The sequence below is a fragment of the Orbicella franksi genome, chromosome 4 (genome assembly GCF_964199315.1).
Source record: "Orbicella franksi chromosome 4, jaOrbFran1.1, whole genome shotgun sequence".
Taxonomy (NCBI): Eukaryota; Metazoa; Cnidaria; class Anthozoa; order Scleractinia; family Merulinidae; genus Orbicella; species Orbicella franksi.
In genome coordinates, this window is record NC_138148.1 from 6,253,841 (window position 1) to 6,264,800 (window position 10,960).

At 44.7% G+C, this 10,960-nt stretch overlaps 2 protein-coding genes and 1 pseudogene across 3 annotated transcripts in view; 2 read left to right on the forward strand and 1 right to left on the reverse strand.

The window, feature by feature from the left end:
* LOC145484288 (uncharacterized) overlaps positions 1-10,960 on the forward strand; it is a 73,897-nt pseudogene that overhangs the window by 27,671 nt on the left and 35,266 nt on the right. The gene's annotated exons all lie outside the window — the stretch shown is intronic.
* LOC145484262 (uncharacterized) lies at positions 7,023-8,146 on the forward strand. The gene has a single exon (XM_081462903.1). It carries the CDS (start codon positions 7,106-7,108, stop codon positions 8,126-8,128), a length of 1,023 nt encoding a protein of 340 aa, XP_081319029.1. The 5' UTR covers positions 7,023-7,105; the 3' UTR covers positions 8,129-8,146.
* Positions 8,556-10,960, reverse strand: part of LOC145484359 (uncharacterized) — a 3,535-nt gene continuing 1,130 nt past the window's right edge. Inside the window, exons 3-4 of the mRNA XM_081462980.1 lie at positions 10,352-10,947; positions 8,556-10,229 (exon numbers count right to left, since the gene is read on the reverse strand). Coding sequence (XP_081319106.1) covers positions 8,556-10,229; positions 10,352-10,947 — 2,270 coding nt within the window. The remainder of the gene's footprint in view (positions 10,230-10,351; positions 10,948-10,960) is intronic.

Consider the following 10,960-nt stretch of genomic DNA (forward strand, 5'->3'; position numbering starts at 1 on the left):
TGTTTCGTTGTTTTAGGGATGAAAAGCATCAAATTGCTCTTAATAGCCAAGATCGAAAGAAACTTATTTGTCGTTGGAGAATTGCTCCCATACTAAAATGGGCTAGGATTTGGTTTATTGTGAAATTACAAACGCCAGCAAGTGTTGTTTCCTTCTTTCATATCGAACAAAACAACTGACGAGCCCCGAGGTATTTTGCGAATACTGCAGTCGATAAATTTGTCATTTAGTTTTGGAGTCTGACATTCCATTCTTCCTACACAAAGTCAAACATTTTGCCCCATCCCAAGGATACTTACTCAACTTTACAAAGTGTCCGACAACAAACATTTGTAAAAGACAAGTTCCATTATCTGAATGTGTCTCAATTTGGAACATTCACCGTGTACGACATATTCGATTACACCTTTGAATGCCTCGGCAGTTGTTCGCGCCTTTCTGTGAACATGGCCGCCTTCAAAGGAGCTAACGGAGAACTTTGGTGGGAGCTGTTGTCTTCTGATAAATACAGAAACTCCACAGAGTATGAAGGAAACAAGAGTTCACATCACTTTTCCATTAAGGTGGGGAACATTGCATGAATATTAACTAATCAATGATACGTTTTGTTGTTTTTGTTATTGATTGTTCCTTGGTTTTGTTATTCTTTTCGTAACAACAACTTCGTAAATAAATATATAAATAAATGAATAAATAGATGAATGAATGAATGAACGAATAAATTGATTGATTGATTGATTGATTGATTGATTGATTGATTGGTTGATTGGTTGGTTGGTTGGTTGGTTGGTAGGTTGATTGATTGATTGATTGATTGATTGGTTGGTTGGTTTCTTGGTTAGTTTGTTGACTAATTGATTGATTAATTAATTATAATATTTAGATAGGATGCCACATCATCCTTAAGTGGTTTTCATGCCGGTGCTCTATCCTGGTGAACTACAATTTGGAAATGTCTCCTTTTTTTTTTTGTGGAGGAAGGAAAACCGAAAAATCCGGAGAAAAACCCTTGAAGTAAGTCCAGATCCAACAACGACCTCACTCCACATAAGACACTGGGCCAGAATCGACCTGGGCCACATTGGTGGGAGGCGAGTGATCATCTCTGGTAGCGATCAGATGGTAAAGAGCGTGTACTGGCCATTTGCTTTCCGACAAGAGTTTGTTCCTTGTCAATAAATAAAGAAATACATATGTAAATAAATAACTATATCAATTGAACTAAAACTTAGTAGGGTCCATGATGTTACATGAATATTTTACGCTATTTTTCTTTTCAAAGCACCTTTCATTATGACTCAGGGTACTGGAGCGTTAAAAGCGAATACAATCTTCCCGGAGAGGGGACTGGGTTTGATACACAAGAGAACCAACTTACCGACCTACTGGAACACATTCCTCACCAAGATCTGTCTTGGTATGAAGATCGGCCAACAGATTAACTTCATTGTCATCAACAAGCAGGTCAACTCTCTGAACTCAGTGATCGCTGACGGGCAATACCGCGCCACGTTTCTCGGCCGCAACATGTGGAAGACGCTGATTATATCGCAGGCCTCCTTTCAGCGCAACTGCAACATGAAAGGGTTTAACGTTGCTCTTGGTAAGGCAAGAATCCGCGTCGTGGAAATTGTAACGACAAGTGGATAGACAGCAGTGTCCGAAAAACAACTTATTTAATGCACTAAGCAGCAACGACGAAAACTACAACATGGCCGAACACATGAGCCCGCTGTCGCGTGATCCGCGAGGCGGGAACTGGACTTGTACTTCGTGTACGCATACTCGTTACATCTCCCTTCCTAAGTCCAATAGTTCAGTGAATGCAGACAGAACGTTGATACTAATAAAAGAAAACAATAACATCATGTTCGAATCTGCCTTAGAAAACCTTGTGCATTAAACACTGTAACCAACTGAAATGCTCTGCACAAGTACATAATAAAGCCAAAGTAAAAAAGCACAAGGTAGAGTCAGTGTCTTATTTCAGCACTCGTAATATTTTAGCCACACTGGCGGGCGGCGATCCCGCACTGGAAGACCTTCAGTGTGTGGCCCAGAAACTACTGGTGATGATGGTATCATTGGCTGTGGCAGCTCAGCTGGGCTTGACTCAACCAGTTCAGTAGGATCCGTCAGCTCGAGGTTTGTCTCCACTGACTCTGGTAACTCCTCGGGTGTTGCTCTGAGCCATTTGCGGTTCCGACGATAATGCTTTCCATTCACCTCAACCAAGTAGGAACGGGCCCCCTCCTCTCCAATGACGCGCCCCAGTGACCATTCCTTCTCGCGTGGTAATGGCATTCTATTGGCATCACCGTTGTGCAATTTTGGCAGCTCATGCGAGTGGCGATCATAGTAGTGTTTCTGTTTCTGCTTCCTGATCTTGATCTTTCCGGGGACATCAGTTATCACCTCTGGAGTTAACAATTTCTTGGCTACTGGAAGACGGGTGCGTGTTCGCCTATCATATAGTAACTGAACAGGAGAAGCATTCATACCTTCATTTGGTGTGCCGCTCCACTCAAGTAACGCCAGCAGAGGATCACGCTTATCAGCTCGGGCTTTGGTCAGCAATGATTTGCAGGTCTTAACTGCATTTTCAACACGACCATTACTTTGTGCGTGATAAGGGCTTGATGTGACGTGGTGAAAGTCCCATTCCTCACTGAAGGTCTTGAAGTCTTCACTGTTGAAGGGAAGCCCATTGTCACTGATGACGGTCACAGGAATACCATCCCTGGAAAACCATGCCTTTAGAACGGTGATCACACGGGTGCTGGTGGTGCTACTCATATCTTGCACTTCAAAATAACCAGAGTAGTAATCAACGGCTATCAAAAATGACTGCCCGTCCAGCACAAATAGATCAACTCCAACTTTCTCCCAAGGCAAATTAGGCCCATCATGAGGCTTTAATGGCTCTTTGCATTGTTCGGGCTGATAACGGTTACAGATTCCACACCTTGACAGGTGATCTTTGAGCTGGGCTGTGATCCCAGGCTAGTAAACAGTGTCGCGGGCACGACGCAATGTTCCTTCTATTCCAATATGTGATTCATGCAGGCTCTTTACAACGCCAGGGCGCTCTTTAAATGGTATCACAAGGCGATGACCCTTGTATACCACTCCATCTTCTGTGGTCAGCTCATCCCGGCTGTTCCAATACAGCTCAATTACTTGCCTCCGACGCCTGTCATATTTTTGAGCTTCTGCTAGGGTCTCTGGCCAACCTTCATGGATAACATCAGATAGAATCTCCAATTCTTCGTCCTTGACAGTCTCCTCACGCAGCTTTTCCAGACGAGTAGGGGAGACACTTAGATCTTCATCATGTTTAATCTGTTCTAACTCAAAAGGAAACAGTTTTTCTCTGCTAGAACGGACGTCACTGTCCTGGGTCTGATATTCATTTTCCAAGTATGCACGACTTAATGTGTGAGCCAAGAACATGGTCTCTCCTTTCTTGTATTCCACTTGGATGTCATAGTTCTGCAGGCGGAGGCGCATGCGTTGGAGGCGTTTTGGCGAACTGTGGATGGGCTTCCTGAATATCGTTTTCAGCGGCTTGTGGTCTGACTGCACAATTACATTGCTCCTTCCAAAGATGTACTGATCAAATTTCTCACACGCATAAACTATGGCGAATAGCTCTTTTTCAATCTGAGCATAGTTTTGTTCAGTTTGAGTCATCACACGAGAGCTGTAAGCCACTGGACGCTCCTCTTGCAACAGAGCTGCGCCAAGTCCGCTTTGGGAAGCGTCGCATTGAATGACCACTGGCTTATTCATGTCATAGTAGACAAGTACAGGTGCAGATACAGTCATTTCCTTGACACGGGCCACAGCATCTGCATGACTTTTCAGCCAACACCACTCAGCATCCTTTTCAGTGAGTCTTCTCAGGACCTCTGTTTCTTCGGATAGATGTGGGAGGAACTTTGCCAAGTATTTCACCATGCCAAGAAACCTACGTAAGGACTGAACATCATTGGGGTCTGGCATTCCCACAATGGCCTCTACCTTGAGTGGATCTGGTTTCAGTCCCTCGGGGGTTAGAACCTGTCCGATGAAAGGAACTTCTTGCTGTCTCAGTCGAGCTTTCTTCTTGTTCAACTTCAGGTTTCTCTCACGTCAGCGGTCCAGGAAGGCACGCACATTCCGGTCATGATCTGCCTGCCACTCAGCAGGTGTGTTGCCAAATCCAACGATCACAAAATCATCTGCAATGACCTCTACTCCTTTAAGCCCCTCAATGTGCTCTCGCATTTTGCGCTGCCAAACTTCCGGTGCACTATTGATGCCAAATGGCATGCGCTTCCAACGGTAACGCCCGAACGGGGTGTTAAATGTTGTTAAAGTACTAGACTCATCATCAATTTCTACTTGCCAGAAACCATTACTGGCATCAAAAACACTGAAGAGTTTCGCCCCATTCCGTCTAGTTGCAATTTCTTCAATTGTGGGCATCAGGAAATGTTCACACTTTATGGCAAGATTCAGATCTCTGGGATCTAAACAGATTCGTAACTTGGTTTCCCCCTTAGCTTCAGTGGATGGCTTGCTCACTACTAGCATACTTGACACCCAGTCAGTAGGTTGGTCGACTTGTTTGATTATGTTGGCAGCTGCCATTTCTTCGAGTTTCCTCTGAACTCGCTCAGTCATCGCAACAGGTAGACGCCACGGAGGATGTACTACAGGTCTGATGGACTCGTCTGTTACGATGTGGTATTGTCCGTCCAAGTTTCCAAGGCCTTCAAATACATCGTCATACTCTTCCAGCAATGGTTCTGTATCTGTCTTCAGTACATTGACGCGTGGATCTCGGTCGCTGTCAAGAATCTTTATCAACTTCATTTCCAGCATTGTCTGCTTGGACAGTATGGGCTCGTACCCATGGCCCCTGACTACATTGACTTCTATTTTGTGTGCGTTTCCTTTGCGGGAGACATACACTGTGGCTTTGCCCTCGATGGGTTGCTCATCTCCATTAGCTAAAACCAGGACTGACTTTCCGCGTGCATTGAGGAATTTCAGGTGTGAATCGCCTGTCGCCCTCTTGTAGACATCCAAGGGCAAAAGATTGCATTCAGCCCCAGTGTCCATCAAGAAAGTTACATAATGACCTGAAAGGGCCTTAGACTCCTTTGATACAGTGAGGGTCACCATCTCACGACCTCCGTTACCAACATCTGCAGCACTTAAATAGAATCGCTCTTGGACAGTAGACATCTTGCTTTTTGCTGGGCACTTGACAACAAAATGATTCTTCTTTTTACGATATGCACATATCTGAATAAAGGCAGGACAGCTGAGTCTTTCGTGGTTCCGACCGCAGAATCTGCAGTCCTTGATACAGCCACCGCTGACAGATGGGAGATTTTCCTCTACATTTCCCAAAATTTTTACAGGGTTTATTTTACTGCCTTCGAGAACATCAAAGTGCTCTAGATTTTGAAGCTTGGTTCTATTTTACCTAAACGTTTAATAGATGCTTTTTTAGCTTTAAAGCTGAACTTGTTGGTTTATTTTTCACAAATTTTAAGTTTTTTCGGCTGTTCCGATATTTGTAAAGGAACGTTCCTCTGGGATCGAGTGTTCCTCATTTTTGTGTTCCTATTAACCTTAAGAGGACCAGCTTTTTACAGAGTAGGAACATAGCGTTCACTGTAAGGTAAGACAAGAACATTTTGTTCCGAGTTGTCAACTGCAAGTGGAACAAATTGTTCCCAAATGAGTGATTTAGGACTGTTTTGTTCCGAGTTCCTTTTTGTACATGGAACACATTGTTCCTAACTTGATAAATTAGGACTGTTTTGTTCCGAGTTCCTATTTGTGCATGGAACACATTGTTCCTAACTTGATAAATTAGGACTGTTTTGTTCCGAGTTCCTATTTGTGCATGGAACACATTGTTCCTAACTTGATAAATTAGGACTGTTTTGTTCCGAGTTCCTATTTGTGCATGAAACACATTGTTCCTAACTTGATAAATTGGGTCTGTATTGTTCCGAGTTCCTATTTGTGCATGGAACACATTGTTCCTAACTTGATAAATTAGGTCTGTTTTGTTCCGAGTTCCTATTTGTGCGTGGAACACATTGTTCCGAAATTAATAAAGAAAGACTGTGTTATTCCGATTTTGCTATCTGTGAATGGAATATATTGTTCCGAAATTGGTCATTAGGAACAAGTTTTGGACTTTATTGTTCCGATTTATCGATCCGTTAACTATGTATTGTGTCACTGAATAGGCGTGTACAGACCTGCCTGGGCAAGTTTGGGTTGTATCTCACTGTCATGAATTTTACACAATAGTAATGAGTGTGGGCAAGCAAGGGCATGTTTTGGCAAGTTGAAACGTCCTTTTGTTTCGGCTAAGATTTAAAGGCGATTGTGCTAGCCACATGTTGTTTAAAGGGAAAAAATGAGCAAGAAGTGCAAAGTCAATTGGTCAGATGTCCAAGGAGCATCACCCAAACCAAAGCGGCTTCACTTGGAAAAGGATGAAGCAGACAGCTTTTACCACTGCCCGATACAAGAGTGTGAACATGATGGATTTCAAAGTCAGAGAGGCTGTAGAAAACACGTTAGCACTAAACACAGTTGGTTCTTTTATTTTGACGAAAGGCCCGATTCTAAACAAGTAACAAAGTCGCTGACGATTGGAAGAAATGAAGATGAGACAAGCGAGACCACAAAGCACAACGTGAAGTTACTTTCTTCATTTCCATTATCATGTAACATTGGCGAAGTATTCACGAAATGGTTGACAGGAAGTGCTGGCGGTTGTAAGAAAGATCGTGCCGCTCAACAGATAGTGACAAGGTGCTTCAAGTTTCTTAGATTTTGCTGTGAAGATGAAGAGGAGTTAACGTTTGAAGTGGTCGACTTTAGTTTGTATTCTCCAAATCTGTTGTTTAAATTTATCGACTACTTACAAGATGAATGTAAGCTCGGTCATGGTGGGCGTTTGGGCTACATAGATGCTATTTCTGAATTGATCGACTTCGGAAAACTTCATGGCGCATCAGAAGCAGTTCTAAGAAAGTTCTCTACGACAGAGTTGTACCTCAAGAGAGCCCGAAAAACAGTTGCAAAGATGATGAGATTGCAGTGGACACAAGATTTAGACATCGAGACTCTGGAAGCAAGAGGGCACTGGGCAACAATGGAGGAGTTATTGGAGGTGGTGAAATTTCATCTGCCGCGTTACGAAAATACCGTGAAAATGTGCAAAACCAGTCCAGCCCAAGTGAACCCCTCAGACCTAACATTTGCCACAAAATTTGTAGCCATGTATCTGTTCATCAAGGTGAAGGGATCGCGGCCCATGACGTACCAATATTTGACGGTGGACATGATTGCCACAGCTAAGGAAAACGGTGGATTTATCGATCAGAAAACGTTCAAGACGGCTGGAAAATATGGCTTCGATTCTTTGATTCTGACCGACGCAAACATGCACGTTCTTAACGGCTACATCTCGAACGTTAGACCGTTGCTTAAGCCCCAGTGTGATTTCGTTCTCGTCACCAGAAATGGAGGTCAGCATGGCAAACTGGGCGAAACTATGAGCAAACTGGTTTTTGATGCAATTGGAAAATACATTCATCCCACACGTTATCGCCAAATCGTCGAAACGCAAAGCCTCAATCAGCTCACTAGCGAAGAGCAAAGGTTTTTGTCTGAGGACCAGAAACACAGTTCTGCGGTTGCTAAAGTTCACTATCAAAAGCAACGATCGCGAGAAGTTGCCCTGAAGGGTCACGAGTGTCTTCAAAAACTTCAAGGTACCAAGGGTTCCGAGGTAGACGATGACGTACACGCAAGACTTGGCGGTTCAACGTCCAGCTCCGGGCCTTCAGTTGAGACAGCTCAGAATAAAAACAGCTCGACCCCCATAAAGGATACCCTGCCTAAGAGAAACTTGCACCTTCAGAGGAAAACTCGTCATGTTTTAAAATTCACGAAAGAAGAGGATGACTTTCTGAAGGAAGGGATAACTAAGCACGGGTTTGGACAGTGGACAGCTATTTTGAGAGATTCCGATTTCGCATTTCAAGACGGAAGAACGGCGGACTCTCTAAAGAAAAGGGCCGGAATGAAAATGTCGCTAGTTTGATAAAGAGACTGGAAAAGCGTGGACACTGACTTTCAATGCAAAGCTGATGGGTGTAAGCAGAGTTTGTTGTACACAAAACAGACAAAAATCAATTGCTTTATTGTAAATGCATCTTCCTGTCTCCAGATGACAGCAAACTCAACAAACGTGTTATATTCTTTTGGAACTGGCCTATCGCCACTGTCAATATCACTGTAGCATAACGACTGTCTAGTTCACAGTGCTTTCAAGAACTATAATCTCTTAATGTAACTAATAGCCATAATATTTTTCCTTTAATTCACATCGTGTGCAAAATAGTCAAACGTAGCATAAGCGCAACGTGGTATTCCTTAACGATGCACACACTAATACATGTGCAAATATGAACATAGAAAGAATAAGTCGCACGCAAGCTGTCTTATTACAAGCCCATGAAACTACCAATCTACGGTTGCGTACTAGTCTGCATAAAACGAGTCAGGGTCATTTGCTTCTTGGATGGATGCGCCTGGCTTTGAAAGTGCGGCCTCTTCACTGACGTAGCTGCTACAGGGTTGTGAGCTCGAGCAATGCCTGGGGACGGTGGACAGATAGCTTCCACGTCGTCATTCGGAATGTACATTGGTGTCTTTGGTGCCGCCGACCAACATTCTTCGTCGTCTTCGTCTGAGCTCCTGCTTCTGGCAGGCAGATTTGCTGGACGCTGGCTGGGTGGGAAGACTCTCACTGGCAGCGGAGAGAACAGGTCTCGTATGAAATTCACGCAAGAACGGTCTACCAGCTCGTTGCTAAGGCAGAGCCTCTTGCGTTCTGCCAGGGCAGCCGGTAGTTTCAGCGTTCCATGACGCTCGTGATAACAGCGCAGTTTTTCGCAATTGATTTCCAGGAGACTTTGCATCACTCTTCGTTCTTCTTCGTCTCTTGGATCTTCCATTCTTTCGCTTTGCTCAGCCATTTCCTTCTCCATAGCTAAAAGCCACGGCTTCCCAAATGCTGTTCTGATCCTTTCCTGTTCCTGATCTTCTTGAAAGGCAGCGAGGTCCCTTCGAATCGGTGTGGGCAGCGGCTCGTTATGGTCGTGCGGGAGCAACGACACGTGCTCCACCGACACTCCCCTCGTTTGTAAGAAGTGTTGCCTCTTCTTATAGCACCTTTCTTCAACCCTTTTCAGCCTTTCCTTTTCAGCGAGATGACTTTCTAACATGTGGCTCAGTTGGCGGTGACGTAGAGAGCCAGGTGAGCATTGTGCCAGCCTAGCTTTCAAGGTCGTCAGGGTCTCGTCTTCATCGGAATCGCCGACATCTTCAATGGCGTCCTCTTCAGAGCTTTCTTCTCGGGATTGCGGTTCTGTCAGAAGGCCGCAACTCTGTTCTCGTCTACAATCGCCCTGGGCGGTTTCGTCGACTTCTTCGTCTATTAAAGAGACGCTCAAAATGTTGCGCAACTCCTCCTCAGGCATACCACTTTCGTGCACAGTGGGCATTGTACTGGCCTGACTGCTCGGGCTGTCTCCTACGATATTGTGCGCCCACACAATGCAATCCATAGCATGTTTCCTCAGCCACTTGTTTGCTTCAGGTTCGACACGAGGAAGACTCTTGAAGTGGTACTTGCGCAGGCGTTTGTCCATAGCTTGATTGTGAGCTGCACCAAAATCCATTTCCACCTGGCAAGTTATGTACATGGTCGCAGTGCAATGGAAACCTTGAGCCTTTTTCCACTTCGCGTCGTGCGACGTGAAGCCCCCTTGACATATGATTTTCCAGTCATCTATGTCGAGCAGGGTGGCATATGCCTCGTCTAGGAAGATAACCTCTGTCAGGTTGTCGATCATAGCCTTGTTGAAACTCTTTTGCTTCGTGACGCGAGCAATTCGGCTTAGGGGAATGATCTGAAAAACAGGTGAGAAGAGGCTGGTCTTTCCGCTGTCAGCTGAGCCAATAGCACACAGCACAGGCTGTTTGTGTTCTTTGGGACGGAACAACGCCAGGAAATCTGCACAAAACTGCCGAATTTCATCTTCTGTTAGGCTGTTCCTTAGGATTGCCTCAAAATATCTTGGCTCCGAGTCCTTGAGTCGGTCGTAGTCCACAAACGCGCGTGGAGTTGTGAGACCCTTCTGTTGAAAAGAGCCAAAACAAAAGCACATCAGACAGTGCTACAGATCGTAAAGATTGGGTTTGAAAATTTGATTGTATCTTCTTATTTAAATGTTAAAACAGTCCAGTGTATTCTTCTCACCTGAGATTCTGAGATAATCCCTTGGACGAACGACCCAGAGGAAAAGCTCCAAAACCACCCGTCTTGTACTTCGATCAGGTCTCTGTCAATCTTAATTTGGCGTATGAAAGAGCTTTCTGGCTCGCTTAGTATGGGCAGAACACGTTGAATATGCTGGACCAGACGGTCTTTGAACGCTTCGTTTCCCATTAGGCTGTGGAGGAACGTTTTCATGGTACACAGATACTGGAACGTGAACTGCGATTTGGCCGCCAGTTTGTACACCTCGCCGCGATACACAGCATACTGCAGCTTTTTCATCACAATTTGTATATCGTTGCACAGGACTGTTACTGGGCAGGATAGGGGTTTGTGCGGCGGATCTGGTAGTGCTGTCTGCGATGTACTTTGCAGGTTGTTATCAAATCCAAAGGTGTCTAACACGAGACCAGCTCGGCGTAATTCCGAAACGGATGCTGCCATCATCGTTTGAAAACTCTCAAGAACGACACGAAGGCGAACGACATTTTCCGTCGGCGCTGACTCTTGGGATTCTTCGTGGAAGTCACCATGAAGTTCCTCTTGCAGAGCCCTGCCAATCAAAACAAAAGGTTTTGCTTACGTAAGGCA

Bases quoted from the DNA above. Each gene is read 5' to 3' on its own strand.
- LOC145484262 (XM_081462903.1), top strand. From the start codon at position 7,106: ATGATGAGATTGCAGTGGACACAAGATTTAGACATCGAGACTCTGGAA.